Below are 17,191 nucleotides of genomic sequence, written 5' to 3' on the forward strand. Positions count from 1 at the left end.
ATAGGAGCGAAAGCACGATTTGTGGTACGTAGAAAGACGACGGTGAGCAGGCAGTGCCGCGGGACGCAGGAGGTGGAAGTTGATGAAGACGACGCTCTACAATGCACAGCGCGAGTGTGGCGCAGTTTAACACGAGGCGCCTCGTGTTGGCTGCGGCGATAGCCCAGTTGTCTCGCTGAGTGGCCCTTAAAGGAGATCTTTTCGCGCAACCTCGAGTTCGACTTCCTAGTCATGGATATCGATTCAATTTCTTTTTCATGGTTTGACCTCCAACTCGGCTGAAAGTCGCAGGTAGAGAGACAAAGCACAGCGTGCGGTCCACGATGAAAATCAGGGAAGTAAAAACATAATTAAAACAAAACCAAAGTCACAACACGGACAAGGTCACATTCGCACAGGCAAATCACAGTGAAGGGCTCCGGAAATTTCGACCCCCTGGGGCTCTTTAACGTGCAGTGACATCGTGCAGTACAGCAGTAAATTTCGTCTCCACCTAAATTCGACCGCCGCGGCCGGGATCGAACCAGCGGCTTTCGGGTCAGCAGCCGCGCACCATAACTACTGAGCCACCGCGGCGTCGTGGGCTAAATTATCACTGAGGAAGATAATTCTGTAGCCGATGTCCTAAAATGGTAAAAGATGTCTTTCTTCAGTGTTAGTGGCGGCACTCCGCAGTGTTTTTTGTCTACAAGACCCCACCGCATTAAAAACAAAACGCTTTTGACCCGTTCCCAGCTGCCATTTCCTATTGGATTAAATGGCCAGAAGATGCTGTAGAGTGCACGTCCGTAGGGTCATTTGTTAACTGCATTCAGAACAATGACATAGGTATTGAATAGCCTTCCTTTTTTGTGTGTGTTTTAGATGGCAGAGCATCTATTTATTAATGTGTGCGCGTGTGCGCGCGTCCGTGTGCGCGCGTGCGTGCGCGCACACGTGTGCCCGTACGTGCCCGTGTACGATGTTTTGTAAACACTCCTGCATGGGCCCGAAAAGAGTCTGCAGCAGTTTAAATAAATAAATAAACAACAAAACTTTCTTACCATCTGTTATTGCACACTAATAGCTTTGTGTTCACGAAGCGCACACCTGACAATAAACATGCACTTCGAGTGCTCATCTAGCAATGTTAATCACATTCTGAAATCCTGAGAGCTGCCAGGTCTCCGACGAAATAGTACCTGTTAAACCGTATTCATGTACAAAGCTTTTTTGACGTATAAACTCATGTATTCAAGTTAAGTTTTGCCCCATAGGCATGTGGTGCCAAACTACATTCTCTCATACCTTCAAAACTATACTGCTCGCTTTATTCTCTCAAGTTTCTCCCGCGACGCTAATGCTATATATGTAAAACTAATTATTGGTTCATCATCATCACCACCTTTATTCTCATCCTAACATTCAAAATTTACAAAACCTTTAGGACCAATAGCCAAAGGCTAGTGGCAAGTCCGACACAAAAGTAGAATACAGGTAACGAATAGAAAGGGCGAAAGACATGACAATAAGCAAAATTCAAAGAACATTTGGTGCGTGGTACATCGTGGGTACTTGCTCTCATTTCTGCTTTTAAAGATGCCCAGCTTCAATAGGACTCCCAGAGACTTGGTACTTTTCCCGCAATCAAACATACACATCATGCCACATCAGCATTTACTTTGAATAATTTATTCCATGCACAAATGCTGACTATAAAAACCTCCCAGCCCCAAAGCTGCCACTCGCGAGCCCGTTCCATTCAAAGGAGTTCAAAAAACTTTGTTTACCTGAGACACGCCTATTTATAATCATCTCAGCCCTTGAAAACATGAAGATAAATTATTTCTTAATCAACACATAAATAAAGTGCGCACGTTTAGGGAGCATTAAGCAAATAAAAGAAACTCTAGATGCTTGCAACTTTCAAAAGTGTCGTGAGTGTTCGACGAGCGCGGAGAAGAACGACCCTCCAGACGGGTGGCTGAGAACAGAAAAGCCTTTATTTTAGAAAGGGGCGGGCGAGCAGGGGCTCGCCCTCCGACGGGCGCCGGGAGAGGAGGGCGCGTCCGCTCTTTCACATTACTTGGCGCTCGGCTGTTACACTAGCCGGCGGCACACCACAAGAAGCATCTTTTTTATTTGCACACAGTCGCGTTTTTATACACACTGCGGCAAGCCAAACGTCACAAAGTGAACGATGGCTGTGATATAATCCTGCGCCAGCGTTCTATCCTGTTCCAGTGTCCGCCTCAGTGTCCTCTTCTGGAAATATTGTAATAAATCGCCTGCTTAATACAGATGGAGCTCACCTCCAAAGTATTTCGCTAATTGCCGTTTTCAAGTAGCCTGTTTTTGTTTCGTACGTCTGTCAGGTTCGAAGTTCAAAGTCATTTATAATTTTCGCTAGAATCAATGAAGATAAGAGCAATCAATGAAAGCGCTCCTAAAGCTTTACCTGCATCGACGGGCCAGCTTTCAAAAAATGGAAAGGGCTGATTCGGCTTGTGCCGACTCCGTGTGTACGCAGATAGAGATGTAGTGCTTCGATAAGTGCCTGAGCCGTCGTTACTAATCCAGACTTACGACAGGGTGTGGGATCTGCTTCTAACCTAGAAAGTAGAGTAATGCAAACAGAACAGCCGCACAAACAAGCGCTTTACTTTACTGACGGTACTACCTCACTAGACCCATGCGGATAGAGTGCGATGAAATCGAAAAAGGCTTGATACATCAGCAACGCGTCGAAGCTACGCTAACTGCTCTCAACGTGAGTTGGCGGCGTGCCAAGGCCTCCTTTCAAACGCGGCTTTCTGATCGGAACAGTAAAAATCTCCGCTAGGTGATCACATGAGGGTGTAATACTTAAGTGGCCTTCATCGCCGTGTTACTTGGTTTTGACATCCGCAGCGTAAGTGCCTTCAGTTGCGTCATCAGGAGAGGCAACAGTGTGACACGGTCACAATAAAGAAACTTACAACGTTTACGCATGTTACGTAAATCGCGAAATTCAGTGATAGCGCTTGGTTCGTTGTGTGAGCATCGCCACATCTTGCCCGCACATGCCGTTACCGGGCATTCTCTGCGGCACGCTCATCAGGGTTCGCATTCGATAACTGTTTCCACTTCCAGTTTCCAGTTTCCAGCGTCCAGTTCTCCCGTTTCGAAATGGAGAATGACGCGAGCTTTACGTCGTCCATCTATAATAGCCAACTGTCCCGTGGTTCGGTGACACGACCGCACGTCCAGTCCCCGCACAAAGCTACGCAAATTTTTATTCCTCCCTACGTCACGGCAGTACAGTACGCCCGCGGTGGCACTGAGCAAAGCTCCGTGCATCTGTGTCGACGGTCGCTAGCGCGCGCAGAGCGTCGATCACCGCTTGAGTTGGGATGATGTCATGAAGTTCACGCCGTGCCACGACAAAGTTTCGAGGGTAATACAAACAGCTTCTACATATGGATATACCCCAAAGCATTATGTATGTCCTTCCCTAACACACTACTCTACAACGGAAGGAACGCCAGTTAAAACTTGTTAGCCACAAAATTGGGCCGCCCATTTACTCAAAGATACCGAGTATTGCTTTGTCTAATCACGTGGTCGATGGACGACACGCCCGGTATTAAGTATAACGGCGTATCAAAGCAAACACAAGGTGATGATTTTTAAATACCGCAAAATCGGCAGCACTGAGTTGGAAAACAAACTTTGCTTGCCTGACGCCACCGGTACAACCATATCTACCCGACTTAACGCACGCCTCCTTGCACTCCATATAATAATTACACAGCACAACAAGAAAGCAATGATGAAATTAACAGTGTAGAACACAAAGGAGGACAAGAGGCGAAGACGCGACGAGCGCTGGATGGAAGATCAACAAGCCCAAGCTGCTGCTCTGGCAAGAAAGCAATGACTGCAAAACTATAGACAACCATCAGCATGAGATGAAGGCGCTTGTATATTTCCAGAGGACGTATTGAAAAGGTGCTGAAAGAAATGCGCATTTAGGAGAATACATTTTTCGGGCAAAGTTTCTTTTGTGCGTTTCAAATGGCATTAACGCTGTCGTGATAAGGTTCTCCGTTGAGCGGAAAACCCGGCGTCGCCCCGGCGGCGTTGTGTTGTAAAGCGCACGTCACGCTTGACGTCACGCATGTATGCCTAAATTAATCAGAAACAGGACTTGCAACGTGAATTAAAGGTCGGCGCATGTCTCGAGCGGCTTCACTTTTCAAGGAGTTGATTTTAGGGAAAGAACGATTTGCATAAATTTTAGTCGGGATCCGAACAAACGACCGTTTGGTTACCAGCCAGGCACACTACTGATTAGGCCACGTAGGCACGTTGACTCGGCTGAGGAACAAGGGGGGCGGGGGAGGGGGTGATGTGATTGTAGTGTTCGCTTAATTTCAAGCTTATTAATGTGATAATTAGTGGAGTGAAGTAGAAACGTGCTCATTAGTGCGATAAAAATACAAATTATAGCAACATTACGCGCGTAAACTGCAGTGTGGAAGAGTTGAAAGGGAAGAATATGGAAGCTGTAGTACGGCAATTATGATAAATGTGGTAATGTAACCAAAGACCAATGACTGTCTGTGAATACAAACCGCTGAATGGGGGTATTAACGCTGTCGCGTCATACACTTAAAGGCGGAGCTTAAGTGTCCTCCTAGTTTGTTGATAAGATGCATTTCCACGACACTTATCCGATGACGGCAATCGACGCGTTGTAGCTGGTGAGAATGTATTTTAGAAAAGAATGAAAAAATTTATGGCACGGCCGAGACCTACTAGAGTCAGGGGCACATCTGATCTGTGCAGTGAAAGATAAAGAGTGAAGAAAAAATTATGAAATGACGTGGAGGAAATAAATTGTTCACAGTGAAAGGAACAAGCTGCGAATGCGTCCTGAAATCCAGATTGCTCAAAAAAATTAATGTTACTCCCAAAAAGGGTCGGGCAATCCGAAGTCTCACTACGTCGCAAACAATTCTTTCCGGCGCTCCTTCAGCGCGGAAAAACTGACACGACCTGCCCCCACGAGCGACTAGGTACGAAAAACACACGACTATATTAATGTTAATGTTGCTCGGCACATCCCCACGTTTTGCACAAGTCGTCGTTCTCCAGGCCGACCCTTCAGAGTAGCATGTTCATAATCGCTCTACAAAAGCCTAGGTTCCATGTGCGCCTACGTTTTGAAATACATCGACAGTTCAAGCAAAGGATGCTGCAGCGTTTTGTAACTCCTTTGTGGCTGTAGTTTTGAGGATATATGTATTGTGTCGCATGAATGGAGTACACAGCAATTATGATTTCGAGACGTCATATTGCTCTGAAGATGCAGTGAGGGAGCCGCCATCTTCATTCACTCGCGTCCTCCACGCGAGAGAATGCATGCGATGTTTCACATCGGCCCTAGCTTCCCACGTGGTGACCGATATTGGCTATGGTTCTTGTAAATACGTGAATATGAGTCCATACAATAAAAGGGTTCTGGCGCCAAGACGGACAGCACACAAGAAAAGAAGACGGAAGACAGCACAGCGCGAGAAGCCTTCTATTCTGTCTGAGGAAGCTAGCCCCGCAGCTCTTTTAAAATATATGAGGCCATTTTTGAGTTTAGTGGTGCTTGAAAACCGCGAAAGTGATTCGCGGCGACAAGGGTTATAGGCCAAACCAAACATACCGTATTTTTTATTTATTATTCAGACAGCGCACCTTCTGGCATAAAGTATAATTTTACAAATAAATGTGCATGCCAGATTCCCGAATGAAGCCCTGCAAGGTCCGGTGGTGCGACCGCAAGATCCACTCTTCTACATTCGGCGGTAGACGTGGGGTCGGTCCGCCTCCGAGCAGGTGTTTCTTCTGGATGGCATGCAAAGAGGGGCAGGTCCAGACCAGGTGTCTATTTTCCGCCTCTCAGACAGGAGCGGAACAAAAGGGCACAGATGCTTTCTGGACGAATTTTAGAGCGCAGCTCTTTGGCGTCCGTTCCTGGGTTTCGCGTCGTCGTCGGCGTTGTCGTCGGCCTCGTAACCAGCTCCGCCCCCCTTTCATCCCCCCAGCGCTAGCAGCGACCGACTGATACCGCTGGATGCCGCTGACGCCGCTAGAGAGTCAAGATAACGTGACTGCATAGAACACCGTCGCCGCCATGCAGAAAGAGGAGGAAAGGGTCCCCCCCCCCCCTGTTCTTGTGTGGCGGATAGGGTGCTCTTCAGTTGCCGACGCGCCGGTTATTTCACGTAGGCCCCGGCACGTCGACGAATACGTGACCACCTTCCCATGGCTAGACCTGGTTCTTAGCGCTGCGGAAGCGAGGGTATCATATTGTTTGTGTCGGCATCGGCGGCGTTGTCCCTGAAACCAACTCCGCAGCTGGGGTTGACTCACTATCGAAAAGGTGAAACAGCTTATTTGCTGCGCTCAAATTTCGCATTAGGAAGTAACGTAATCGTCGGTAATTTTTTTTGACATCTGAACGGCAAGTTGGTCGAATGTTTATGGGTGTCCCCTAAGGCGAAATTGATTTGTAATAAGTGAGTAACCACTGATTGGCATCCATCCAAGCGCAGCCATACGGCTACATACGGATGTCGGGATGTTGTACAGAGAATACATTACGAAAAAACTACCTTGAGCTGCGGCCTCCCATTAGTGCCCGCGATGAAGTCGCAACGAGGCTTTCCACGAGAACGCTCTGTGATCACGTTCTTGCGTGTCGCCCTTTTGGAAAAGGCCCGCCGCTAACGGCGCGACTCAGTCAATGTCATTTGCGTAGTTCGACCAAATAAGCGACCTCCATAATTTAGAAACAAGCCATAGCTTTATGCCTCTTATTGAAATGCGTCACAAATTTAGATCTGCGGCCTAATATTCTCCTTTTCCTCTTTTCTGTCTTGTGCAGAGTCCAGTCTCTGATTAAACTAATTATCGGATTAAAAGATATCGTACTTTGGCATTAGTACCCGCGATGAAGTCGCAACGAGGCTTTCCACGAGAACGCTCTGTGATCACGTTCTTGCGGTTCATGCCGAAATAAATGCAAGACGTTGAGTTAGGTTTGGTTTGGTTTATGGGGTTTAACGTCCCAAAGCGACTAAGGCTATGAGAGACGCCGTAGTGGAGGGCTCCGGAAATTTCGACCACCTGGGGTTCTTTAACGGGCACTGACATCGCACAGTACACGGGCCTGTAGAATTTCTCCTCCAAAGAAATTTAACCGCCGCAGCCGGGATCGAACCCACCGCGTCTTTCGGGTCAGCAGCCGAGCACCATAACCACTGAGCCACCGCGACGGCTGCGTTCAGTTAGGTAGCTGTCAGTGCCTCTCTCCATGCACACACACTGATGCGTGTGCTTTTTTAGAGGCTCGTTCGGAAGCAGCAATGCAAAAAAATGCTGTGCGTTTTATCTATTCCTGTACACTGAGACCCTTAAGCTATGAGATGATGCCGGAAAATCAAGCAATGGCAGTGATCATAGAGATGTAGTGAACTTGGCGTTGGTATGTTTCGTCGACCACAACTGTATAGACCTTTTCACATTTGCCTTCTTGAGTGCAGCCTTATTTCCGCTGGGCTGTGCCAGCAACGTTCTGGTTGGCGAATTTCATGCAGACATGTACAGCGCATACGTTTGAATTTGCATCTTTAAATTGTTTTGTTAAAAACCGCGGTTGTTTGATATGTGTGCTGCAATACGCATGCTCGCCATTCCCTTTATATATGCTATGTATCAAAACTTGAGTGTACATTTGGGAGTAGCGCTGGTGAATGTTTTCTGTGTCTTTCCTGCTGATTTTAGTCTAGTTTTCGAGCTGACTTCTTCACATCATGCCGCAAAAACTAGGCCGGCAGCATGCTCTCCTGAACTGCACCATGCTCACAGGGTGAGGACAGTTTGCTGCACTACAATCGGTGCCTTTTATTTGCTCGTACTTTAAACACGTTCATGGTGATGTAAAATACGTCCTTCTAAAACGCAACACGAAGCACCATCTGCCTTTCAACGCGCACGTATACTAAACAGTCGGACCTAACCTCAGTTTAATATTTGACATGGAACTATCAGATTTGCGCGTTTGCTTACTGCGGCAACAGACCGGTTGACACCACAGTGATCACCTATGGCGCTTTCATGTTTGCATATGAGTTGCAAGCGGAGTAAGCGGGTGAAGCAGTATGATCTTTTGTTTACTTTCATGTGCCGACGCGACTCATGCTCATGGGCTATGAAGGACGCCTTAGTGGAGGCCTCCGGATTAATTTAGACAACGTGGTGTTCTTTGACGTGCGCTGACAATGCATAGCATACGGGAGTTTTTGTATTTTGCCTCCATTTAAATGCGGCAGCCACGACCAGGATCAAGCCCGCGACCAGGATCGAGCCCGCGACCATGATGCCACTGACCATGATGCCAGTCGAACGCCGATGCCACTGAGTCACCACGGCGGGTACAGTAATGGTATGGTATGGTATGGTATGGTATGATATGGTATGGCATCGTATGGTATGGTATGGTATGGTATGGTATGGTATGGTATGGTATGGTATGGTATGGTATGGTATGGTATGGTATGGTATGGTATGGTGTGGTTTGGTGTGGTGTGGTGTGATGTGGTGTGGTGTGGTGTGGTGTGGTGTGGTGTGGTGTGGTGCGGTGCGGTGCGGTGTTGTGTGGTGTTGTGTGGTGTTGTGTGGTGTTGTGTGGTGTGGTGTGGTGTGGTGTGGTGTGGTGTAGTGTGGTGCGGTGTTCTGTGGTGTGGTGTGGTGTGGTATGGTGTGGTTTATTACTTTTTACCGCCCCAAAGCGACTCAGGCTATGAGGGACGCCGTAGTGAAGGACTCCGGAAATTTCGACCACCTGGTGTGGTATGCTATGGCTACAGTAGGATAAAAGTAAAAAAAAACATCAGTTAGAGGCACTAATGGCCCACAGCACGCTGCATTACACTGCCAACCAACCACAGGTAGCAGTAAGCGGCGCCAACATGGCAATGTTGCACTCTACTAAAGAAGTCAGAGACATCAAAATTATTGCGCTTTTAGTTTTGTCTTGTTATTAGCTTTTTGTTCAGGTAACGAGAAGTGCTTAAGAAACGACGGTCTTTTTTTTTGTCACGAAGGAAGAGTGGGAGGCGCTCATGAACGGAGCTTCCCTGCAGAACTGAATTCTATCCAGCCACGGTTGGATTTTCATTAGGAAACAGCTGTACTGTTGCGTTAAATGAAAGGACTGAGACAAACTAGCAAAGAAGGTCCGCTTTATAAAAGCTAGGCGAAAAAAAAAACATATTACTACTTGGTTCTAGTAAAATAAGATGCTTACTCAATGTTTACCCATGCCACACTTCATTCTGTTTTACTCCTTGGTTCTCTAATGAGCATGAGATGCGAATTGTGCACTTATGCTTTTTTATAGTAAGTGACGGTTTCGTGCCAGAGCCGGCCTTGTGTCTCTCAATCTTGTCGTTCATCGTTATAGCTCTATGCAGCCTGTTAATATGTTCCTCCATGACACAGCCGGCTTCCTTAACCTGTCTTTCGGCTTGGCTTTATGGGGCTTAACACCCCAGAGCAACTCAGGCTATAAGGAACGCCATAGTGAAGGACTCCGGATAATTTCAATCCACTGGGGTACTTGCACGAGCAAGTAGACGGGCCTCTAGTGTTTCGCGCCCATTGAAATGCAACCGCCGCGGCCGCTGTCGAATCCACGTCATTAGGGTCAGCAATCTGACTGCCACAACCACTGAGGCACCGCGATGGCTCAGGCTGACTTGAGTTCATGCTGTTTAATCACAGACGGAAGACTTCCATCGGAACTCTGATCAATAATTGCCACCTGTGCCGGTGGCCGACGCTGTGCCGCCTCTCACGAAATGGGCAACGTTCGGGATATTATCCAAGTTTCGTACATTTCGAGTTGGGAGAGCAAGAACATGTTCGCCATTATATGTGAGTGGATCCAAAGGGATATCTCAGCCGACATCAGCGGACAACAAATGCAAATAAATTCATTTTTGATGACGATAATGTTATTTTTTTCGCCTCACAACGTGACAGGCAGCTGTTTCAAGCACCTCAGGCTATTTCTTTTCAGGAAAAAAAATCCCACTAAATACTTAATGGACGCCTCAAGAAAGCTAAATAGCCAGTTTCGGAATGCAAAACATCACTGGTTATTCATAACGGCCTTTACAAAATTTAGCACAAAATGCCACACTGTTTGGAAACATGCATTGGAGCTCTAGGCTTTGTCACATAGTGAGCTTCCAAGGATTATATATTTTTGTTAGATGACGCACATGATGCTAGAAATGGAGAAAAAAACGACGTTATTACGGATCACAAAATCCGTCTGCACAATAATGTCGAAGGGCGTGTTGCTAAGCTTACTTTTTTGAGGAACATTATGTACTGCGTTCTCTAGCAAACATGAAAATGCACCCCAGTAGTGGCACGGTGAGTACTAAATTCAACTAATTGTGTATTTAGTGCCTGAAAAGGTCGATCTCCGCACACAGTTAACGTCGTGCAGAAATGGGTGCTGTTTATATTCTCTGCAGTATAAAAGTAGCGCCGTTACGAATGGGAACACAGTATTCGCATCCAAGTAATGGTGACTTCATAAGCATGAGCGAAAAGTACTTTTGCGTTTGGTGTAAATAAGAGTTCTTAGTTTTCTGTGATCAGATAATGCAATTGAGAAATTTACACCTTCAGTGCAAAAATCACAAAAAAAATTCGTTCCTCTCTACTAATTAATGGAGATTACCTTTCATAATAGAGCTATTTGTACACTTTGTTCTCATTCAGAACAAAAAAAAAAGATGTCGTCGCTAAGACCATAGCATCATTTATGTGTAAGCAAAGAGAACTATGTTCATTCGGCGGCGGGACTAGCATTAGTTCAATAGCAAATGTCGCGCAATGCAGAGAAAAATGTGAGCCGCGCCGTGACGTCAGCCTCGTCCTTGTCCTTGCGTCGAAATCTTCTGAGCGATGGCCGCTGCCGGTGTGCAGCTTTCCCTCACTCTGATAACTCTCGCTTTCCTCCCAAGGTCCATCGAGTACGGAGCACCGGCAAAAGTCAAGGACCTCCGCTGGCGATAGCACCCCAGAGCGGGGTTTCCCCTGCCAACTAATATGAGAGAACCGTCAGCCGCGAACGCACCTTGACTGTCACCCACGTCGTCTCAATCAGCTGTTCTTCCTTCCTTCCAGCCAGCAAACACGTTCACGGCTACGGCTACGGAAAGGCTAACGATCCGATAAACTCCTCTCGCAAATAGTTTCGCCAAAATCGCGGAAAATGTCAAAGCAGCGTCAGGTGTGCCACCGTAAGAGTCTCGGAAGCGCACATTAGCATGCATATTTGCAGCACACTGCTTCAGTTTATGAATCATATTCTTTTTCTGCACGCCGGTTTTACCCTGTATGTTTCCTGCGGGCTGAGCTGTTCATAAAATGACTACAAATGTGATGGGGCTCTAAACGTTGCTGGCGGTGACAAAATAGTACCTTACAAATTACTTCGCAGCGGGACAGACAGAAAAAAAAATGCGCTATATTAAATTTTATCTGCATTTCATTTCTGCTTTAGCCTTAAGTTTCTCTTTTCAAGCGGTTTTTCGTGCCAAAGAATTGCTTTAGCAGTTCACCAATGTAAAAAAAAACTCTTTTTAAGAAATCTCACAAAAACGACATCTGCGTTTCATCGAAAACGCTGTTCTCAATGTATGCAACGGTAGTTGAGCCAGAAGTATCAGGAACACAAAGGCCTTACCTTTAATCAGGTGACAACATGAATACCAGTACAAGGACATCGTTGCGTTTCGTGCACTTTCTTGAGTGAGTGTGCAAAGAGCAGGAAATTCATGGTCCACAATTTCTTGAGAGGATGATTTGGATTTCTGCACTAAACTGTAGTAATATCACCGTAGTTCTCGGTGTTTCGTGTGGTACAAGCCAGCAGGGATCTACTCAAGGCCCTTTAAGTTCATTAATGGGTATTTCTTGGTTTTCAAAATTTCAAACATTATGGGTGTCAGTGGGAAGGGCTTTTGTTACAGGACAACTGTAGCAAAAAACAGAATTTCATGATTTGGAGGCGCATATTACGCTTTTTCTTTTCCGGCTGTTTATTTTTCTTGCAAAGGTAAAATCAGCATCAAATGCACCAAATTATCTAAACAACAGGTGCAAAACATAGCCGCAAGTGCAAAACGTGGCCACAAGTAAACAATGAAGCATTCAGACTCTTACATGGGATAATGAGTCACGAAGGGAAAGCTGGCAATAAATATCTGAATTACTAAATTTTTGAAGCAAATTTGCTTAGTTTCTCGTGAAATTTCTGAGGCTGCCTACGCCAGAGGATAAAAAAGGATTTTTTTGCGATCCTACATGGAGAGTTGCGTGATGGTTTCAAACAGAAAAATTTGTTATCTAAAAACCGAACTGAACGCCGCTGCACTCACTGCTATTGTACCGTTATCTTTATCTGACAGCTTGCGTGGGCATCACCAAGAAGAAAATAAACAAAGCCGAGAAAGAACCCTGGAATGTCTATTAATGGGCAAGTTTCTAGGCAACGTTTTCCACAGTAAGGTCGCCTGTATTGCGCAAATGTTTTAAAAATAAAGACAGGAAAAATAAATCCCCTTCATCATGTCATCTGGCTCTTTTATTTGGTTGGTTCTCGGCAAATAGTGGAGCATGATGGTGGAGCCTTCGATTTCCACTGACGAGAAATTTTCGGAAGCAAGCCTCTGTTATCCAAAACAAAAATCCACGTGGGTGCAAGAGCCATACTTTGTTTTATTTCGCTCAGAAGGGTATTATCTGCTATCCTCGGCAGCTCACCGCGCCTATAACAGCTCGTATTAACACGAACAGCGATTTTTTAAAAAAAAACTGTGGACAAAACAGCTCCGGAAGTACTTGTACTATTTAGGATAGTTGACAAGACCACAGGTGCATAGCAAAGCGTTTAGCTCTGTCTTATCGAAGTTTTCATTTGAAAATTCAAGACGACACATCCGCGAGAATGCGGATTAAAGAAAAAAGTCAGACTAATTGGTACCTTTGATTAACTGGCTGCGACATGGTAACTAGCGTGTTGTGTTTTTAGCACTAGTTACTATGTCGAAGCCAGTTGATCCGCAGTAAATCTCGAATATTTCCCCATCTGGCCGCCGAACAACTGCTGAAGCTGGGGTAGCCCGGGTAGGTGAGATCATTCTTCCTTTTGACTGGTTCACTATGTAATCATGCAGTCGAAGTTGTAAAACATGGCTCGGGAAATTCCGACGAGAGGTTTCTCTCTCTAACGCACAAGACACTCATGAACATTAAAACGAACATTGGAACGTATTCCAAATTTGTCGACTAGCTGTTTTCCAATATCCCATTTAAGCCAAGCGCCGCGAGGAGAGCAAGAGATTCTCTGTAGCTGAAGCTTTTGCTCATTGCGCAGAATGGTGTTTTTTGGAACAGCGCCCTACTCACATTTGATAGCCCACGGTTCGAGGTTCCGGGCGCCGCTGAGCAACTTGAGCAATCCCAGCGAGCATTGGATGGACACGTTGGCGCTCTGCAGCTTGCGCATGAGGGAGGGCGGGGTCCTGGCGATGGCTTCGCCGATCTTCTTCCGCATGTCACGGGCGTACTCGTCGAACACGTCCTTTGGCGGAGCACCACTGGACGACGAACCCTCTTGGCCACCGTCGCTCTCTACACAGCGGCACAGCTGCGGCGCGAACGCGAGAAACAAGAGCGCCAAGGAAGAGACCAGCATTTTTCGGCGGTAAAAAACGTCCCTCACCATTATGTGCCTGTTTCGTTTTTTTACGCCAAGCAACAACAGCACGCCGTTCACACGCTTTAGAAGACGATAGACCTGTCAAAAGAGCGAGCGCAGCTGTTCGCCAATCGCTTTTTAAACGGTCCTCCGACCGAAACTCGCGTGAATGAGGAGAAGAGGTGATGCGGAGAGGGAGGGGGAAAAAACGTAAGGGCATCGTTCCGCCGCTGCCCTTGGTTTAGACTCTCGAGCGGAACAAAACAGCATTCGTCGATTAACCAAGCCCCGGGCGCCGATGCCAATCGACCGTTCATCTCGGAGGGGGCATGCCGGTTGTGTTTATCTGCGATGCTCATTAATTTGTGGCCACTCTCTCCCCGCCTGCCCCACCACACACGGCGGCGCACTTCCTTCTCTCGCTAGTGAGGCTGGAGTGAAGGGCGCGTCGCTGTTCATTTTCTCTCTCTCTCCTCCCATCGTCCGCTGACGCGGCTTGAGTTGTCTCCGTTGCCTGCGCTAACGGCACGCTCTCCGCGTCGTGATGCGGCTGGCAGCCGCCGGCCGGCTTCGGAAGCCGAAGGCAGCCGGTCGTGCGCCCCCGGTTCGACGCGAACGAAACGCTCGAGAATTAATGGAACGGCCGCGAATTCACACACGTATCGGTTTCAAAACTGAAGTCGAGCGGGGCTTGCGCAAATACCAGCTTGCCGCCGTCACCCTAAGTGGCTTGTCGACCGAGTGAGTCCTTTCCCGGAGTGTGCTGCAGGGAGCGCGCGGGGCTGTTAACAGCGAGGGACGAACATAAAGCCTCCGTCCGTCCTCACATAGTAGGCTACAAACAAGTCCGTTGGCCGCCGCCCGTGCTCTCGCTCTTTCTTGCTGCGTCCGCTGCCTTCGAGTACTCGTAAGGTGCCCTTTTACTCACGTACTTCCAAGAAGTAGGTCTGTTTACGGCGTTAAAAATGTGCTGCATCTGACGCAAATAAAAATGAAACCTTAGCTCAACCGAAAAGACGACCAAAGTTTCTTGGAGGCAAGGCTGAGTGCAGCACTTTCATGTGCGCCCTTGAAAATATGGGTAATGGCGGCCCCATGGACTAATTTGGATATAGAAATTGATACGTCGTTGTCTGTTCGGGAAACGGCTGTCCTGTGGACTGAATGTGCTTATGAGCCGGTGGATTCAGAGAATAAAAAAAAGGAGCGAGGTCAGTGCAAACACCCAAATGTCTGAATATGAAAAAAAAAATTAATCACAAAACGGCTGCGCAGGTTAATGGAAAAAAAAATACAAGGGACGATCAGACATCTGATACGCCAATTCTGGGAAAGCGGTTCGATTTACACTCGATTATTACTTCGATGTTTTTACTCTGAGCCAAGGCTTCACACACGCGACGAAATTTTTCTGGGGGGTGAAGGTGGGCGGAGGTCGCTTCTGAAGCGTGAAGGCGGGGTGGGTTAGGGTGGCAGTGGATGGGCGGACAGCCCCTCAACTAGGTGGATGGGGTGGGGTGGTGGCTGGTCGGATGTTCTTCCGGATGGCAGCTGGCTTTCCCACTGCGGCTTTGAATTTGATTTCGCCATCGCTTTCTCGTTCCGCTTTGTGTGGGATTCTACTGCTTAGATAGGCCTTGTGCGCTTAAAGCACACACATTGTTTAAAAGATTGGAAAGTTAGGCAAGTCAGTTTAAACGCGTAGCTGAAAAAAAAGTTTGAGAACTCATGTAAGCATTTTACATGCGTTTGAATAGTGTTAATTGTATCAGTCTAACTTCCATGGGATTGACTGATACGGAATTCTAATTTTTAGCCCTTGAGTACTTTTTCTTTATACGCGTGGTGTTTTATGTGATGATTGCTGCCTTTGTGTTTTTTTAAGGTTTGGGTTCACATTTATACGTGCTCCGACCTCGAATAAACTTCATTTGCGAGTTAGCGCCTGTCGTCGTAATTCTTTTACTTCGGCCTTGTGTTCCCTCTTACGCATTTTTCAGCTATGCATACACATTAATAGCATATATACCCGCAGACGAGGCCATCTGCTTCAACTCAATTACGCGAGAAAACGTTGAATCCATTAGAATCTGAACGCTGATATCTGCTGTAGTACTGTAGTTTCTTCACATTCGGGTTTCTTCGGGTAGTTTCTTTACATCAGCAAACAACGTTAGGACCTATTTAAAAAAAAACATCAGTGAGTTCAGATTTGAATGACACTTCTGATAGAACCAACACATGAAGAAAGAACGGAGAAGGGGTATGGCTCCATTTATTGCAAATCGTTCCCAGAAAGACATACAAATATGTTTAGTCTGGAAAAACGCGGCGGCATATTAAAGCGCCCAGTGCGAGAGAGCAACAGCGACAACTGTGAGAAAATTATTGTGCTGTAACGTTGCGCAAAGAAGCAAGAATTCCCGGAAAAGGCACAGGCGTTAATATTTTCTTCATGTAGGAAGGTAAATTGGAAACTTAATTTCATTTTCGAAGCATCGCTCGTGTGTAGATAACTTAATAATATAATCAGCAAGCGAAATGATACGGAATAGATTCAGTAGATGTAGTCGAGGTTAGTTGTGCAGAATATGAAATTGCAGATGCCTACTCGAGGTTAAAGTGGATAAGCGTTTCAAAGAGCAGGAGTTCAAGAGATCACGGCGGGTAAGAAAAGCTGAAACGAGAATATATTATTAATTGGCACCTGCCACATCTTGATAGTGCTTGTTTCATTTCTTTTCCAAGTTTCGCGCCTCAAAATATTATCTTCAGACTGTGTTTATTCATGTACACCAACTGACCCTACGCAAAGTTTAAATCACAAGTCGCAAGAGAAATATCTAAGAAACGATTTCAACATAACTAGCAACGCCAGTGTCAGTGGGAAGGTGAGGTAGACCCACAAAATCTTTCTGCCAAAATTTCTGGACGCTAAAGCTCTTTAAAAGCAGGAAAAAAACTGAATTCTGAAATCACGGCTGACGCCACCCAGCCGAGCTCTTTCATTTCCAACGATATGCACTACGCCATCAATAGTTAAAGAATTTTGAACGTTTACAGTACCTGCCTCGGGCTGTGCAAGAGAGCCAAGTTCAGCACACACTAAGACTCCCACGCTCAAGGCTGTCTGCATTTTTGCATTTGAAGATCAGGACAAGATTGATTGTTACCTTAACCTTTTTATTTTTACATCTGGAGAAACGTGGCCAGAGCTTGGGTGGTTGGTGCTAACCAAATACGTTCGATATTTGGCCATCACGAGCGTGTGTGCAGGCACAGAAGGCCTCAAGGCTGCAGCCACACGAAAATCATGCCACTTACGTCGCCGTGTTTTAGGATTACATTATACGCCAGAATAAGTGAGCCTGATGTCTACGCGTCGTGCAG

At 46.5% G+C, this 17,191-nt stretch overlaps 1 protein-coding gene across 1 annotated transcript in view; it reads right to left on the bottom strand.

Moving 5' to 3' along the window:
- LOC149353729 (nose resistant to fluoxetine protein 6-like) overlaps positions 1 to 14,077 on the bottom strand; it is a 49,470-nt gene extending 35,393 nt beyond the window's left edge. Inside the window, exon 1 of the mRNA XM_089582754.1 lies at positions 13,510 to 14,077. Within this exon, the coding sequence (XP_089438880.1) occupies positions 13,510 to 13,828 (319 nt within the window). The 5' untranslated portion in view covers positions 13,829 to 14,077. The remainder of the gene's footprint in view (positions 1 to 13,509) is intronic.
- Positions 14,078 to 17,191: the final 3,114 nt, after the last annotated feature.

The sequence above is a fragment of the Amblyomma mixtum genome, chromosome 3 (assembly GCF_055824585.1).
Source record: "Amblyomma mixtum isolate Tamu chromosome 3, ASM5582458v1, whole genome shotgun sequence".
Lineage (NCBI taxonomy): Eukaryota > Metazoa > Arthropoda > Arachnida > Ixodida > Ixodidae > Amblyomma > Amblyomma mixtum.